The sequence below is a fragment of the Fusarium keratoplasticum genome, chromosome 3, assembly GCF_025433545.1.
Source record: "Fusarium keratoplasticum isolate Fu6.1 chromosome 3, whole genome shotgun sequence".
Lineage (NCBI taxonomy): Eukaryota > Fungi > Ascomycota > Sordariomycetes > Hypocreales > Nectriaceae > Fusarium > Fusarium keratoplasticum.
Window position 1 is genome coordinate 1,397,461 of NC_070531.1, and position 18,443 is coordinate 1,415,903.

The 18,443-nt window shown below is 54.6% G+C and overlaps 2 protein-coding genes across 2 annotated transcripts; both read left to right on the top strand.

Moving 5' to 3' along the window:
• Positions 1-5,506: 5,506 nt before the first annotated feature.
• On the top strand, positions 5,507-6,700 carry NCS57_00383200 (2-dehydropantoate 2-reductase; the record flags this gene model as incomplete). Its single annotated transcript, XM_053053811.1, has 3 exons — positions 5,507-5,520; positions 5,614-5,680; positions 5,732-6,700. 3 exons carry the CDS (start codon positions 5,507-5,509, stop codon positions 6,698-6,700), a joined length of 1,050 nt encoding a protein of 349 aa, XP_052915971.1.
• Positions 6,701-12,800: 6,100 nt separating this feature from the next.
• On the top strand, positions 12,801-17,449 carry NCS57_00383300 (uncharacterized protein; the record flags this gene model as incomplete). Its single annotated transcript, XM_053053812.1, has 3 exons — positions 12,801-15,312; positions 15,368-16,953; positions 17,012-17,449. 3 exons carry the CDS (start codon positions 12,801-12,803, stop codon positions 17,447-17,449), a joined length of 4,536 nt encoding a protein of 1,511 aa, XP_052915972.1.
• Between the last annotated feature and the right edge of the window lie 994 nt (positions 17,450-18,443).

An 18,443-nucleotide genomic window follows, 5' to 3' on the forward strand; every position in this document is an offset into this window, starting at 1 on the left:
CAGAGATGTGCCATCGTCGCCAGTTCGTCGTCGTCGTCGTCGTCGCTATCGCCCCGCCGTCTTTCCGACGCGTACGCAGATATCCTCTGGCCATGGAAACTCGGGTTGCTTTCTCGGGCTGCTGTCATGGTTACGGTCCCTGGTCTGCATCGGCTGGCATTCCACCTGTCAGAAGATACATGTCTCCTGCCGGCCATGCCAACCCCAAATCATGCCCCGGCGGAAACCTAAACCGGCCGGGACATGGGCGGACATGCTGGGCGGGCATACTGGGCGGCCCCGAATTCTACCGCTGCATTGATGCATCGCATGTAAATGGCAGATGCACGGTGGTGCGGCGTTGCTGTGTTGGCAAGACGCTGGCTGACTTGTTCGATGGGCTACAGCCTTCTGGAGATCATAGCTTGCCAGCTCGCACTCTGGCTGGCCGACATGGCCACTGCCAGTAGCCAGTGGAGACAGGAGTTACGATCCCTGAGCTATCCACCTGGCCCCGCCCATGACAGTTCGTGCGAATGACAATGATGCGATGCAACAGAGGAGTGTGGTGGTCTCCCCACTTTCGTCGACCATCTCACCAGCCGGAGAAACCCCAAGAGGTTGAAGCTCTTCTCGACAAGCCGGAGTTGTCTAATTCAGAAGAATGTCTCTGGGCTCCGCGATCCGGCCGCTAGATCGCCATCGAATGGTGACAGAGAGCCGCCCAAAGCGACAGGCGCAGTGCTAACCCCCACCACTCCTCACGCTTCTATGTGGATGCCAAGCGAACATCGGAGGAACAGACGACCGGACATCGATGACGGTCTGTCCTCACTGTCCGGGGCAAGAGTGGATGGTCGAATCTCACGATATGTGTCCAAGAGAGACTGCAGTGTCACGGAAGCCACGCAGGTACCAAAGGTGGTGACCTCTCCCATCAACTAATCACTGAGAGGCTGATGAAGGTCTCACTTCGATCCCCACGTCCTGCGCCCGCGCAGAAGCCCTCGCGCAAAGCTCCCATGCCCACGAGGCTCACGCAGGGTCCTGAGCTGCTCGTTCCTTGCTCTTGCTGCTGCTACTGTCGCTTGTGACTTGTCTTGGGCGGAACCGCGGGATGAAGAGCAGGGGTTCATGCTTAGCTCGCGCAATTCTCGCTATGGGGTCTCTGGTTATGATGGAGAAATACGACACTGGAGATCAGTCGCATCGTGAATTTGTTCATGATAACAGTTCCTCAGGGAGTCGACTGGGATAGGGATGGCCCTTGGCTCCACTGTCGCTTGGGGTTTACAGATTACCGTGTCTCCCCATATGCCATGAGAGTATCCCGACCTGGTCGCTGAAGTGCCTGATGTCTGGACAGTATGCCCTCCAGTAGTGCTGGCATTGCATCACACCGCACCACCGATAGTGTTTATTACCCAAACAGGAGACCGAAGTATCCAAGTATGCTCCAGAGGTAACGGCAAGGTGGCGCCGATTCTCCCAGGCCGCCTTCAACCGCTTGAAGGCTGTGCGACTTCGGCTGTTGACATTTAGGCACAAGACTCTCTGCAGGAAAACCCACAGCATTCCTAGCTGCGCGGCCATGGAATATTAGCTCCCCAGCTTTCCTCTGATGGCACGGACACCGCCATTGTCAGTCATGGCCTGGCGAATTGTCAGACCAGGTCAGCCTCATCATCAGTCACTTGTCTGGTGGCACCGTCTTGGTGAACCCCGGTCCAAGGACGGACAGGCACACAAGACTCAGCCATCACACGCATAACGACGACGCATGGATGGGTTGCACACAACTCGCAGACAACCACAACGGGAACCCCATCCCATATCCTCCCCATGGTAGCCTGGGGCCGTCTGCCGCGCCTCCATCTCGCACTGTCTGTCAAGTCACTCGAAAATGGACCGGAAGCCTTGCCTGGATTGTTCAAGACTCCAGACGTGCCATTGGGGCCCCAGCCCCTGTCCCACCATCCCGCATCGTCGCAGCAAGACATGATTGGCCCGCAAGGGCATAGCGGACATCCCCCAAACAGGATTTGAGCTTTTCTTTGGCTTCACACCCCGGCCCTGGCTCCCGCTGGGTTCCATCAGTCTTTCTAGAAGCCAGCGCCCCTGCAGCCTGTATGAGGAGCTTGGACCAAGCAGCCAAGGGGGCTTCTCATTTCTGCAGGCAAGGTACGTAGCTCCTCTGATGCTGCAGCTCGAGAGCTGGGCGCGTGTGGTTGTGTGTGTGTGGTGATGCCAGCTCTCACCAACCAGTGGTGATGGCTCCGTGGACTGAGCGAGACCGACCAGTGCGGGCGCCGCTGGAAAACTTGGTCGAACCCCGTGATTGCATGTCTCCGTCTCTCGGCATCTGTGTCATGTCGTTCTCCACGCTTGAAGCCGATATGAACGGCTGTTGCAAGCCATCGCCCGCAATGTGGCTGACCTCCACCCGTTGTGCTGATCTGCTGTGGGAGGAGGCCCTACCTCTGCTGTAAGTGCTCGTTTGGGAAATAGGGATTTGCAGACAGCTACTAGCAAATGACGACAGCTCGCTCGAGGACATCCATCACGTTGGGGATCTCTGGCGGCTGGACTTGCCGACTTGTTGCAGTCGAGTAGGCATTGGTGGTTGTTCTGGTCACAGCTGGACTCGGCGCGGCTGCGTAATTGGACCCGATGGCATCTGCCCCTCGAGTCTTGCGATGGCGCTTCCGTCTAGCCGCATCTGCCTCGATCCATAGCCAATCTCGTCGTCTCAGGTCAGCCAGTGCAAGTAGGAGGGGGAGGGGCGCTCGGGTCATTCCTTGTGCTCTAGGCCAGGGTCCTCATTTCCACCATCCATCACCCATCCCATCATGATGGCGAAGGCTTCGGTACCAGCTCGGGGCGGAACGAAACGAGGTGGCAGAGGTCGAAGGGATAAGCGCCACCCACCCAAGCAAGCCCAGTCAGTCTAGACTGCGAGTGGCATCTGCTTGTGCATTGGCCACGACCCCAAAGGGAGCACCTGCAGAAGCTGTGTCAGAGCCTCGTCCATGGACATGAAGCCATTTCGACGGCCGCTGCCGTGGTGCTCGGTATGACATGGCAAGCCGCGGTTCTCGGAGATGGAATTGGCCGCGGATGTAATTTCAAGATGAAGGAGCTCTCAAACGGACCGGCGCTCATGTTCTCCAGTTTTTTCGCCCTGTCCTGGGGTCCTTGGACGAACAGCAACGAGATGACACCGACAACCTGCGCCGTCGTTCATGACCGCAAAGGGCAACTCAAACGGGCCTTTGGGGCTGCGGTCACTGATTGGCCAGAGTGGCCCAACGGCTGGGGGATTGGGGGCGTCTGAGTGCTGGAGCCAGTGACAGCCAAGCAGTTCCAGGGCTAACTAACCACTGGCCCGTAATGGGTCCAATGCCTGGAATCCAATGCCCGGTGGTCCGCTGGGCAACCAGACACGGAGCCCTGATCAGGACCCCCACGCTGACTAGGCCTGATTCAAAATCAAAACTCGCCCGTATCGCTCCAAGACAGGAAAATTTTCCACCTGCAACCACACAAGTTGGGGACGAATCTCAACCACCGTCTCAATCTGAGCGCCACGAGCTGCTCTGCTCTGCTCATCCATCCATCCATCGCCGCTGATCGCCGAGAGATGCTGCAACCCTCAAAACCTGGACAAGACCGTCTCCGCGCCTGCAATATGGCCATGATTTGGCCTCGTCGTCGCCTGGATTCGGCCTCCGCCGCGCTGCGGGAGACGGAGCGGTGATGGCCACCCGGGCGGGTAGCCTGGCAGAGATGCGAAAGGATTGTCAGCATCAACTCTCAGACAACAGGCATCAGCCTTGTGCGTGCGAGACCGCCATTTCGGCAGCATCATTCGTGGACGTGCCTAAACGGACAGTTTATTCGTCTCGCTCTGCATCTCAACATGGCGGGCATGCCTTCCCGCCAGAGCCTCATCTAACGCGAGCGATGAGATGCGATGAACCATGTTGATACACGAAACACTGACAGCCCAACACTAACCAACCCCATGCAGCAACTACATACATACTCAACAATAACCTTGTTTGCCAGCACCTACGTTGAGACTTCTCAACGTAGAATCGACATGCAGCGCTTGCTCTCCATTGGCCTGCTTGTTTTCGCTCTGGCATAGATGAATTGAACTCGTTGCTGGGCACCCGGCTTTGAGAATGTCGTCTTGACTTCTTGGACAAGCCGGGAATCAGCTGTAGGCACATGCATGTCAGGATGACAACCTGTTTGTGAATTGTTGGTTGAGGACGAAGATGCTCGACGCGATGTCGGCCACAGTGACATGCTTCGGGAATAACTGGACCGTTGGTGACGTGAAGATGTGTGATCTGTACAGATAACGGACCGACGGCGAACAGACTTGGAGATTCAGCCAGCCGGCAGTTGGTTCACGACATAAGCTTTCGTGGGGTGCCGCCCGCGCCGTGGTGGTTGTGGCTTTGGGCTGTCCTGTATGACGGTCGCCGCGTGGGAGGGATGGTGACGGTTCTCGCCCGTCATTGCTTGGCTGAAGCTCTCACCCGATCGCACACCGAACAGATCGCCAGCGATCGGCGGGGTGTTCCGAAGCCGCAACGGAGATGGTAGAACGGCATCACCGATTGGTACGGGCGGGAACGGTTCCCGAGAGACAGAGGTCGACAACCGTGATGGTGATTGATGCTGACACGGGCATGGGTCCGTGGGGTGCAATCAGGCAAGCAACAAGAACGCCACGAGTAGTTCGCGATGGCAGAAGCCAGAGACAGGTTTCGCAGTGTCGAAATGGCTTACAGGACCCGTGCCGTGTGGACAGGTTTCGGGGGCCATCACGAGGTTGCAAGGTCTGGTGGCCCATCCCATCCCAACCCATCCTATCCCACTCTGGCATCCATCAGTCAAAGCTGCTGCCAGATGGACACGCCGACAGAGGGGCATGTGGTTCATCCAAGCAAAGCACGAGCTACGGCAGTCAGTAAGTGGTTGGCGAGAAATGGGGAAATGATCTGTCTCCGAGTGGGATTTCCAGACCAAGTGTCCAACATTTGACTGGCCTGTTTCGGTCAGGACAGGCATGATGGGACATTCATACGACGGACGATCGCCCGAGGGAGAGGGGAGAAAATAGATCCAACGTCATGATGTGTGTCCTGGCTGTGTCTGTTTGGCCGTTTTGGCGACGGTCGGGCAAACGCTTTCGTATATCCCTTGTAGAGGCGAGGAACAGCGGCCAGGGGCCCCTACCTGGTGCGGTGTAAGCTGCTTGGCTGGGCGATGGTGTGCTCAAGCCTCCTTCTGCGAATCTCGGGCGTCGGTCGTGGCGGGGGGTTCCTCTGCTGAACTCATCCTCGCGGGTAAACGTATCAGCCCAGAGAGACAGCTTCAGCAGAGCAGAGACGGCAGCACATCCCACCAGCAGACCAACCCATCGGCCTAGTCTGCTCGACTCGTACCCACCGTTCAATCCTCCCGGTGAGATTGAAGAGAACGCCTCGTGGGCGGATATTATTACGTCGTCATGGCGGACAGCGGGTGAATGCCTACCATCCCCCTTCCCTCAGCCATGGGAGATGGATTTAGAACTTACGTGAGAAATCATTGCTAACACAAGCTTCCGTTATACAGTCGTGTTAATGTCGTCTTTATCGGCGCGGGCGCCGTGGGCTGCTTCTATGCTTCCCGCCTCCATCATGTAACGTGGTCCTCATGTGCTCGGCATACACACAAGCTGACCCCGTGATAGCCATCCCACAATGTCCATGTGTCACTTGTAGCGCGCTCAAACTACGCCGCTATACAGAAGGACGGCGTCAAGCTCCTCACCCGGACCTTTGGTGACTACACCTTCACTCCGGATGGAGCCTTTCCCTCTGTTGATGCCGCCGCCGCCGCTCCGGAGGATGCGTCAGGGGCAAAGCGCGACTGGCACTACATCTTTGTGACCACAAAGGCCCTCCCGGATATCAGCGATGACTCGAGCATCATCACACCGCTGGTCGGACCCAAGTCGTGCATCGTGCTCATCCAGAACGGCGTCGGCGTCGAGGAGCCCTTCCGCAAGCGCTTCCCCGACACCCCCATCGTCAGCGCCGTTACCGTCGTCAGCGCGGAGCAGACGTCGCCCGGCACCATCCGGCAGAACCGCTGGACGCGCATCAGCATCGGCCCTTACACCGACGGTCTCGGTGCCGAAGACTCCGACCTCGGCCGCCGCGGCACCGAGTGCACCGAGGCCCTGCGCCGCTGGTGGACGGACCTGGGCGGCATCCGCGACGTCGAGCCGCACGACGAGGTCGGGCTGCAGACGGTTCGGTGGCACAAGCTGTGCATCAACTCTGCCATGAACCCCTCGGCCGTTCTGTCTGGCGGACGGGGTAACGCTGACATGGTGGCCGATGATGAGCTCCGACGACACCTCCTGGGGGTCATGCACGAGATCCGGGACGCGGTGCCGCGGATCCTGGGACGGCCCTTCCCTGAGTATATGGCCGCTCCAGAGAAAATTGTCGAGAGCACGGCGCGAAACAAGGGTGCCCGTCCAAGTATGCTTCTCGACTGGGAAGCCGGCAAGCCCCTGGAGCTCGAGGTGATTCTCGGGAACCCAGTGAGGATCGCGAGGGAGAGGGGTGTTGAGATGCCGAGGCTGCAGAGCCTCTACGCGCTTCTGAGGTCTGCTCAGGCCATGAGGAAGGTGGCCAAGGGGAAGCTATGAGCGGTGCCATGCGAAGCATGGCGAGGTGCGTGCTTGAGACGCAATACCAGCAGAGGTGGCTTCACTGTGCTCACTCTGTAAGAGTTGTCTATATAGATTGGCCATATATATATTTCGCATTTATCACAGGTTTCTCGGAGAGCCTCGTCCTAGATTTCACTATTGATCCTTCCCCGGATTCGTGTCAGTTCGCAGGCCGTCCAGCAATGCCTCTTAACCTGTCTACTACCAACAGGAATCCATCATAAAGAAATTAGGCTTGGGTGGCCTGCATGGCCTTGAGCCTTTGCTACAGATGTATAGGCTAGGGTTTGCATTCTGGATACCCAGGGAGCCACAGTCATGGTGCCCCTTAGACGTATGCCTCGAGCTGAAGGGGCTTCCCAGGAGTCTGCAGTTGACATGACAAAGTCTCTCCAAAGTAATGCATCGTGATCCCTTTTAAGGATAAGATTTCTATATCCCAACTTCATTGAAATTGCGCAGTGCTGCTCCTGTCCACAAGCTTAGTAGCCCCCCTAGCCATCTACCCAGCGTAGGTCTAGGGAGTCCGCCTCTTGAGACCCGGTAGGTAGCCTCGGGCTGTAGGCGGCCGTCGATGCCGTTCGAGTGCCTCTTGGAGATGTATTTTTACCCTAGTGTGGTGTTTATACAAACCGGTAGAACAAATTTACCAGCATCATCAAGTCGATGGTCAAGAGTCGGGCTCCCCTACCAAGGACAGAGCCGCCTGGACAGTACGAACTTTGAGTCTTAGTTCTCAGGCTCATCCCAAATACGGCACTGCTTCATTTTATGACTCCATAGATGCGTGAAACCTCGATTCGACATCTCTCAGATATCTCGAGTCTCTCTTCAGTCATCCCCTCCTTGACCCTATTGTCAACAGCGAACGCAGTATGTAGGCATCATCTGAGTCGACGTCATGAATTGATTTGAACCGTGCAACTAATAATGACTCTGATCAAGGAGGCCGTGTTGAATGAATCCCACGCTCTTACTATAACACGAACCTGGTATGGTCATCGGCATTCAGTCGTCCTATGTGATGACTAGACTCACAACTTATAGCGGTAGGGTCCTCGATGAGGCCTGCCACTTGACCAAAACACAAGGATCAGCGGCTTAAAAACGAATGCCGCTCATAAAAGTCCCCCCTGGATATCAAGAGCTCCTTTATAGAAGCTGGTACTAGGGCAGAGTGCCATAGCTTGACGGCCATCTGTCCCTCCTTCACTGTGGACAAGGCGAAGAGAGCCCTGAACAATTTCAACGAGGAGGAAGCCCTTCGGCGAATTCCTCTATATTCATTTTAACGTGCTACAGTAGAGAAATCCTGGTCAAAGTGAAGGATAGAGCACACCAGCAGCCACTACTCAGAGCCCATGGGACATACGCAGAGCACCAAACAACGGCGTAACAAGGAGCAAGCAGGTATGAAGCACATAACAGCTTGTCTATTCAGGCCTGTCCGCCCAAAACTTCGAATCTAGCTGTTGATTCACAGGTGGTAATTATGGGGTGGCTTCTCTAATTGTAGTGGGCGTCCAGAACTCAATGAATATACATACTTTTCACTTCATTCCAACAGGGTACAAAGATGAATTATGAGAGTACCATTCTTGTCTGAGAATCACCGTGGCCACTCCCACAGATTTATTCATACTTTATGCTTCTAGAAAGCAATCACCATATCCGTAGTCGAGAGACACACCCAACATCGGCGGCACACCTCGAGCACGATCTATGCAAGTCTATACCCGTATATACGCTTAGGGCAGGGCCCAACTAAGCATTGAAGACGACTGCTATAGCAGGCGGAACTAGAATAGGGGGACCCGGCGCCGCTGTTGAGTATGTGAAGAGGTATGTGGTATTAAAAGATCAAAAACGGAGTTGATCTACCTTGGAAGTACCCCATAGGACAGTGCCCATCCTATCAACTACATTTTATTCACTTCGGCGAGTTTCCTATTGTCTCTCCACAGACGTCAGCACAGTCGATCATCAGATCTCGGAAAGGAGGCTCACGTGGCTCCTCCATCCAATTCGCGGGGTTTGGGTGGTTCTCACGGAAGCCATCAACACGACGGGGCACAGCCAAAATGACGTTTGTTATTCCCAGTGACCAAACAGAGGTTAGGCTATAATCACCAAGTTTCATCCCGTGAGATTAAATCCAATGGTGTTTCGAGAGGTTGGATGTATTGTGATCTAGGTGGTTCCTGTTGGTGGTTCAGGCTTCGAACAGTGTCAGTCTCGTGCCGATCCGTGAGATCAGTCGATACTTCCAGGATCAAGGAAAAACCACAAATAAGAATGCCTTGAATAAACCTGTCTTCTCACTGATTCTTCTCTTAGACGTTTGCATTGACACAAGACATGACCTCTGGAAAGGTCAGAGAGTTGAGATTGGAATGAGCTGAGAACGAGACCGCTTGATGGCTTGGACACAGGCGAGAGGGCTGAGACATGATAATGTAACAAAATCAATATGACGGCAGCCCCTCCTGGAACCCTTGTAAATTTATTCTCCGAAATGATCACATGGAAATCTGACGTGTTACAATGAGAAAGAGGCTCAATATGCCGACAGCAATGCCGAGTACCATCTTGGGTCATCTTGAATCAACGTCACAGTTTCGGCATTGGTAGACACTTCGGGGCCTCAGGCCCATTCTTATCAGTAAGGAACCCCAATCACGCTACAGATGAATATAGTGTGGGCGAACCGGGGGATTGGAACGAGGGGTTCGAGGGGTTCCTATGTGAGGACTAGGGCCAGGGTGTAGGGCTGATCTGGTCAGCTCGGTTACAGAATTTTGCAAGTCAGTCAAGGCTGAAGATGGGACACTACGCTTGTGCCACCGCCCTAAGCGTAGAGGGAATAGAAGCCCATGGGCTCTATGCCTGGAACTTTATTCACGCGTCACTGAACAGTCCTGGACCATAGTGCCGGGCCTCAAGACTTGCCCGGTATGGTCTTGACGATGGTGCCCGCTCTGTCGCAGGACATTAGTCCCTATCCATGACCCCAGTTCGGTCTCAATTGTTTTGAAACCCAATAGTGAATGGGCTTCCCGCAAAGCCATGTGTTGGTTCTTGTCTGGTCTAGGACATGCGGCGACCCAAGGGTGAGACATCGAGTGTCGCTTGGCACAAGGTCGGGAAACCTTCTGATGACCAGGCTCGAGTTTCGGGTAACTCCATCATTGAGACGTCGCAACTGAACGTAATATGGCGTTGCCTACAGAGGGTGATCTGGGGAATGCCCAGACATGACTTGGTATTAGGGCCACCAATGATGCATGAGGCTTGACTAGCGAAATGAAAGACGGTCGAGCGGTATCACGGACACAGAACATGTCCGAACATGGAGTCTCGGTGCCGGAGGGAGAATAGAGGAGACTAGCCATGGCCCACTTGGAACGATATTTCGAGCTACTTGTCAACGTTGACGGTGCAACTCGACGCGTGTTAGACAGGTGAGCCGGCCTCGTTGGGATGGATGTTGATGTCCAATCCAAGTGGGATGCGGATTGGCGTGCCTGAAAAGAAACGGGAGCCAGCGGGAGTTTGATTTACACCTAGAAAAGGAGGCGAGTCAGAAATCATGCGATATCCAGCCGTCAAAGGCACGGCGACCCCTTTATTCTGAGAACGTTGCAACCGTTGAAGATGATCTTGACTTGGCTTGACTTGAATAGTTGGACCAGAACGATTATCCGGCCGAAGCTAAGAGTGGGATGGAGGGCTGATCGTACCGCCACATGTGTGGCTGTGCCCGAAGATCTTCGCGATATGGAGGGATGAGGGGCGATCGCCGGGTATGGACCGAGCCGTCCAACGCCTCTGATTCGAGCAAAGACTGCTTGTCGTCCGGAGCAGTCATACCGGCATGCATGATGTCATGCATCTTAGACCTCAAAGTGTGGCGTACATACAGTGCTCATGGCCTCGCGCGGACTGTACGTCTTGCCCGTCTTTGCGAGCTTGCTTCTTTCTGCTGGGACATGGCATCTTCACCCTGGGCCACCGACCCTAAACAACCAAGCTGTCGCCTCAGTCTGCCGCCTCAAAGGCAGGCAGGCCCACGCAAGGTGCCCGCGCCGCAGACCAAAGCATAAGGCATAGAAGAGGGGCCCATAACCTTCTGAGACGTGGCACAACTCTGCTTGCGTCTGCGGCGGCGAAAAGTCGATGGCCACCAAGAACCCCTTGCCTTGCCATCTCCTCATGATGGACGGCAGGGTCGGTCGGCGAGGGCCCCTGGACCCGGAAAACACAAGAGGGGTCCAGGCTAAGAAGATGGCGACTGTGGGCTGGTCCAGCAAACCTCAAGAGACTCTAGCGACCCTGGGTGGGTAGAGTGGGGAGGAGGCGCCTTGATCGCCGATTCACGACATGTTCGAGCGGTCTGGCCCTGCCGGTAATCGTCGCCTCTGCAATCCTGTCGTGCGAGCAAGTACGATATTGGCATCTGTCTCAAGCCATGGGCCCAACTAGACGCGCGGTGCGCGGGCTATCGGGGGGTCAGCAGCAGAATGGCCAAAGAAATCGAGCCATGCGTCTAGAAGCCTTCGATCCGCGCCAGACCTGACGACTCGCGGTATCAGGAGCGTTTGTATTCTTAAGGGAAGCAGAGGTTATGAGTGACAACTGGGGTGTTCTTTGACATTAGCGCGCCAGTCCCATGCCAGCGTATCATGACCGCCCTTCAGACATGATATATGGGCCTTTGTTGTGAGGATTCCAGTCCGAGAGGACGCAGTTGTTGACTTTGTTCGTCGAAACTGTTTCTCCCTGCACACCGAGACTGGCCGGTATCGCTCCTCTGAGGATGAAAGACTCTTCTGTTTGCAATCTGCCGGCAGAAAAAGGGTCATGGGGCGACTTCTGGCGGTTGAAGCCGACCCAGCTAATGATGCCAAGCCCTAGTGTTCAGTAATTACTGAACATGGTCCTCCGATGCTCTTCGGTCCTCCGTGTTTGCCGTGGCATCGCTTGAAATGGGTTCTTTGCATTTCCTTTGTCGCGGTTTTGGGTTTTGGCTTGGGTCTCCATTGATGTCCTGGTCGCGGGATCACCAGGTCCATCAAATTCCCACCACGAGACCGCCGACAATAGACGAAAGCATCCGCCGTGGACATTGAAATTGATAGCGGGAGCGTGTCATCCCCTCCCGTGCCCACCAACAGGTAAAAAAAACTGTCGTGACCGGTCAAAGTGTCGGCAGCTGGTGCGACGCACTAGGGTGTTCCACTGATCCTCGTTGTAGGGCCAGAAGAAGGACCGCACTCTGGTCGTATTACGGGGTCCCAAGATGGGATTTTGAGCGCTGCTCGATGGAGGGGAAAGGAGATCGACGGGGCTAACAGGGCAACATGTGAGGCCGATTGGCAGCCAAGTGATGCCTTGCGCGATAGCCCACTTCCATGTTGATCCTCTGACTCTCTTTCGACGGGCGATGGGCAGCCTCGATAGGTAATCAATCTCGCACACTGTGCATCGCCACCTCCACAAGCGCAGGCACTTGCTGCACTGAGGTGGGCTGCAAGCAAGCACCGAGCCCAGGGTACCTTCCCTCTGTAGGTACTGCACCGACCGAGCCCGTGTAGCTCCCATCATCCTCCACCAAGACCTCCACGGCTGGAGGAAATTGTTTCTTTGCCTCGTCTTGCCTTCCATGCCCTCGCACCTAAACGAACAACTCGAGCCTCTTGAGAGCAATCGCACATTTCGTCACTCCTTCTAGACCTGGCCCCGTCCTCTGCAGCCGTTGATAGCTTCCGTCTGATACACCCTAGGCCCCTGTTGATCTTGAATCCCACCTCGTTGCCTCAGCTGTTGCCCTTCTCCAACAAAGTCTCCAACGACATCGACCTCACTCAGTCTCCGATCCTCGCTGCTCTCGGTGCCCTCCGCTATCTTCTTTTCTTCTACAGCAATTTCACCAGTCTGGACATCACGGGAATGTGCGACGCTGTAGGGCTGTCATCATCTCCCGAGTAATTTCTCCTCGCCCCTCCCAGGCCTTCCCTTCATACCTTGAACTTCAAAGCTTCGCGACTGTTAGGTTTAGCGATTAGCCAGGTTCGCCATGGATGCGCCGCGTGAGAATGAGGAGTTGAACGACCCCCAGCCTCAGCAGCAAGACCCGGCAGCTGCTCCTGGTTCTCCTCCTCCCTCTTTTCCTCCTCGCCCGCCCCAATCTTCGACTCAATCCTCATCGACCCTCAGAGGTGCAAGCCATGCTTTGCTAGCAGATCTTCGCACCGACACTCCTAGCGCAACACCAACACGACCGACTCGCGCTGCCTCGTCTGCTGCACCGAGCGAGCAGAACAGCGTCGTCAACTCGGACCCTCCCTTTTCTCCCTGGAGCATCAACTCAGACAGGCAGCTGGGCTATCACTCTGCCGCTTCGGATATCTCTGGCGACCGGGTCTTCCCCATAAGATCTGTTATCAGCCTCGATCCCACCACCAGTAAGGTTGCCGGTGACGATTACTTCCCTGTCATGCCCGAGGGCGATGGCCGGAACATTCCTGTCCAGCTCCCAGGTGCTTCCCGAACTGACAAGGGACCAGATCTGAGACGCTCAGATACTGTTCCAGCTTCCTACCACTCCCGATCTCAGAATGAACGCCTCGCCGCCATCATGCGCAGGAAGAACACCCTCAGCGGGCCAATGTCAAGCATACAGCTGGATGCTGCGCGCCATGGCAGCAGCACAGTGCCGCTACAACTCGACATATCCGCTTCAGACCACGAAACGGAGGAGTCGGGCCCATTGGGACACACCGCACACGGTCCAACTGAGGAAGAACCTGAAATGCCCTCAGGCGCATCTGCTGGCCAGGCGAGTACCGATGTGCATCATGTAACCACACGCTTTACCCACGTGGTAACCGATGAAGGCCACGCCGTCATCACTGGCCGAGACGGTGTTCTCCAACGATGTGAAGACGAACCGATTCACACGCCCGGTGCTGTTCAAACATTCGGTGTCCTTGTTGCGCTGCGAGAGGAGAGTGACGGATGTTTCATTGCCCGATATGTCAGCGAGAACGCCGAGAGAATATTGGGCTACACCCCCTGGCAACTGTTCCGACTCAAGAACTTCCTAGACATTTTGACGGAGGAGCAGCAGGATAATCTTCTGGACCACATCGATTTCATCCGCGACGAGGATGCCGACCCAGCCATCAATGGCCCCGAAGTGTTTAGCTTGTCGATTCGGCCTCCCAAACGCAAGAGCATGAAGCTTTGGTGCGCTATTCATATCAACCCAGCGCACCCCGATTTGATCATCTGCGAGTTCGAAATGGACAACGACGTCGAATACCCCCTCCGACCCGCCGACGAGATGACACCGGATACTCCCCATGATACGCTACAGTCGAACCCTACCTTGGAGGAAATCGAGGACAGCACAGAAGTCCTCAGCAAACCCCTCAGGATCCTAAGAAGCGCACGAAAGAGGAGGGGCGAGCAGGGCGCCATGCAGGTTTTCGACATCATGTCTCAGGTTCAAGAGCAGCTCTCATCGGCCCCCAACCTAGAGGCTTTCCTCAAGATTCTGGTCGGCATTGTCAAGGAACTGACAGGATTCCATCGTGTCATGATATACCAATTCGATTCCTCCTTCAACGGCAAGGTTGTGACTGAGCTTGTTGACACCTCCATGACAAGAGACCTCTACAAAGGCCTTCACTTTCCTGCGTCCGACATCCCACGTCAAGCTCGTGATCTCTACAAGCTCAACAAGGTTCGATTACTCTATGATCGAGATCAAGACACGTCCCGAATCGTCTGCCGCACCAAGGAAGATCTGGATGTACCCTTAGATCTGAGCCACTCATACCTCCGAGCCATGTCCCCAATTCACTTGAAGTACCTCAAGAACATGGCTGTCCGGTCATCAATGTCGATATCTATCAACGCCTTTAACGAGCTATGGGGTCTCATCTCATGCCATTCGTATGGGAAGCAGGGTATGCGGGTATCTTTTCCAATTCGGAAGATGTGCCGTTTGGTCGGAGACACTGCATCTCGCAACATCGAACGACTGTCATATGCTTCACGACTGCAAGCCCGAAAGCTAATCAACACTGCTCCCACCGACAAGAATCCTTCAGGCTACATCATCGCGTCATCAGAAGATTTACTCAAGCTCTTTGATGCAGACTTTGGGTTACTATCCATTAAAGGGGAGACAAAAATCATGGGCATCATTGAGCAGAGTCAGGAAGCTCTCGCCATGCTGGAATATCTCCGTATGCGCAAGCTCACATCTGTGGTGGCGTCGCAGGATGTCAAAGAAGATTTTCCCGACCTACGATATCCGCCTGGTTTCCAGATTGTCGCAGGTCTGCTGTACGTCCCTTTGAGTGTCGGCGGCAGTGACTTCATCGTATTCTTCCGCAAGGGACAGATTAAGGAGGTGAAATGGGCTGGCAATCCCTACGAAAAGATCGTCCGTGAGGGTACTGCCGACTATCTTGAGCCGAGAACAAGCTTCAAGACATGGCATGAGACAGTGGTGGGCAAGTGCAGAGAGTGGAATGAGGAGCAAGTCGAGACGGCCGCTGTGCTGTGTCTCGTGTACGGTATGTTATCTCTTCCAAGGTATTTTTGTGAGATGTCCCTACTGACGTGAGGAAGGAAAATTTATCGAGGTCTGGCGACAGAAGGAGGCTGCCCTTCAGAACAGCAAGCTCACCCGCTTGCTGCTCGCTAACTCTGCTCACGAGGTCCGAACACCACTGAATGCTATTATCAACTATCTCGAGATCGCACTTGAGGGTACGCTCGACCAGGAAACCCGCGAAAACCTCGCGAGATCTCATTCAGCTTCAAAGTCTCTGATCTACGTGATCAATGACCTGCTTGATTTGACCAAGACAGAGGAGGGGCAGAGTCTTGTCAAGGATGAGGTGTTTGATCTGGCCAGTTGTATTCGGGAAGCAACTGGTCCGTTCCTGGTTGACTCCAAGCGAAAGGGGATTCATTACACGGTCGTGCAGCATCCAGGGCTGCCGCAGTTCGTACACGGAGATGAACGACGAATCCGACAAGCCATTTCCAACGTGACAGCAAATGCAGTCGCACACACTGATGACGGACATGTCAAGGTTGAGGTGTTTGTGTCAGAGGTCAAAGATCAGCGTGCTGTGGTGGATTTCGTCGTGGAGGATTCAGGCATCGGCATGAGCGCAGCTCAGCTCGATACCCTTTTCCGTGACTTGGAACAAGTGAGCACGGAGGAGCTGCCTAGACAACCCTCGCAGTTGGCCGACATGCCACGGGAGATGCGTACCCTTGGCCTTGGACTTGCCGTCGTGGCCCGCACCGTTCGAAACATGGACGGCCAACTTCGTCTCAAGTCAGAAATTGGCCAAGGCTCGAGATTTGTGGTCCAGCTTCCTTTCCTTCTGGCTGAGGAGTCGCCAAGTTCAGGAGGCGAGAATGAACCAACTGTCGAAACGGCGGCATCATCTAACCCAGTGACCTCTGCCCCCGCTTCCTTGACGGTGGCACCAGAGGGCGAGATAATGCTTGTTGACCGAGCAAGTACAACAGGACCTATTGATAGCGATTTCGCTGGCGATCGAGGAAGTATGGGAAGTCGACAGAGTCGAGGCAGCCATACCAGCCACGGGAGCCAGCAAAGCGATGCTGATCGCTTGATTGACGCCATCCAAACGCCATTATCCCTTAACGAAAAAGAAGGGGGAGAGTTTCCTCTCATAGGCAGCGTACGCTCAGGGGGTTCTGCCAGACCCGGATCTCGCGGGGCTCTTAGTGCCAGTGCTCGTTCTTCCAGCCCATCTCGTCAAGAACCTCAGAGCCCAGTTGCAGTCAGTGCTCCAGGGACACAGCCTGGCCGAGCAGAAGTCCAAGATACCAAGACTCCGATCCGGGCTGTTAAGATACCTGATGAGTATACCGATATGCCTCAAAGGCCACAAGGTGGTGAGCAGTCTGGCGTGCTTTTCGAAATCAAGGGGGATGATCGCGGCACCGCAAAGGCTGGCACAGAGAGTGTGACCAGCGGAGGAACCCACGCGACCGATACTCAGCATCTCCAAGTTCTCGTTGCGGAAGACGACCCAATCAACATGAAAATCTTGAGAAAGAGGTTGGAGAGATTGGGGCACGGCGTGCATCACACTGTCAACGGCGAGGATTGTGCCACAGTCTATCGTGAAAGGTCAACCGAGTTCGACGTTGTCTTGATGGACATGCAGGTAAGAAAGATTTCTTGGCCCAGTACTGTCTTGTATCAGCTGCTAATCAATCCACAAGATGCCCATCGTAGACGGCCTCACGAGTACAAAGATGATTCGGTCGATAGAAGCATCGGCAGATCATCGCGGCCACTCAGTGCTCTCGCTCACCAACCATCGTATCTCCATCTTTGCCGTCTCAGCGTCTCTTGTCGAGCGTGAGAAGCAAACCTACATAGATGCTGGATTCGATGGATGGATTCTCAAGCCCATCGATTTCAAGCGACTCAACATTCTGCTCGCAGGCATTACTGATGTCGACGTTCGAAACACATGCTTATACGAGCCAGGCCAGTGGGAGCGTGGAGGCTGGTTTGGGTCCAGGGCTGAAGTCATGTCAGACTCTCAAGATGAGACTACACCAAAGGCTGAGAATGCGGCCAAAGAGCTCGGCGTCAGCACATCCTCTGCCGAATGTGCCAAGGGCGACATCGAGGCCGCTGCTCCCAGCAGTTGATGGCGCTCAACCAAACACCACTCTGCAGCATGATCAGTACCTACATCTCAGATGCTCCGGCATCTTTCTTGTCCGTTCTTTTCTTCTTTTTATTCCTGTCTCTGTGTTTTTGTGGTTTGGGCCCTTGGGATACACGCCTTGTATGCGACGGATATAACTGGATCGGAAACACACGCGGCGTTGGGGTGTTCGGCATTGAAGAGCGAGGATCAATAATGTCGCTAGCTCTCTTGTCTTTTTTTGCTTTGTCTTTTGCGTTTTGGTATCATAGACGGGACGAGAAATGACAGCCATGACATACACGAAAAGCATGGGTTCTGGGGTCTGGTGTTGGGTGGGTGGCTGGTTGGGTTTTTGACTTTTCTTTTTCTTTTTTTGGCGTCGATTCCTTCATCTTCCCATGCACAGTTGCTCTTGATGAGCTTGATGAAGGGGTAATGGTGGTATGCACAAGACAAGGCTACCATAAAACGTTGGGCCTAGACAATGAATGAATGGCGGGTTCACCGGGTAAAGGGGCGGCAAGGGTTGGGCTGGGCCGGGCTGGGTCGGCGATACGCCCATGATAGAGATATATACATGCATAAGGCATCCGGACAAGAAAAAGGAGGGTCGAAGAATCCGATCACGGATGACGAGAGGATGGTCGGTGTCGATGGCATCAATATCTGGTAGCAGCATTCATGACATCAGATCAATACAGAGTATTCATTACATCAACAGCCTAGGGATTGACAAGACGACGTGCAATGGATACATTCCCCCTCACCCTCCAACAGCCTGAACCAAGCAAGTGCAGTTGTTGATGTGTATTTTTTCATAGCCTATCAAACGTTCAACGCCGTCTATGCATTAATACCGCAAAACCCAATAGTCCCCTCCCTATCCCCCTCGCTTTGCTACCCGTTTCCCCCCTTCTTCTCCAACCATCTACAACGCTATGTATCGCCGGACCGTTGCCCCTATCCTTTCTTGCACGCTGGTCAATGGTGTT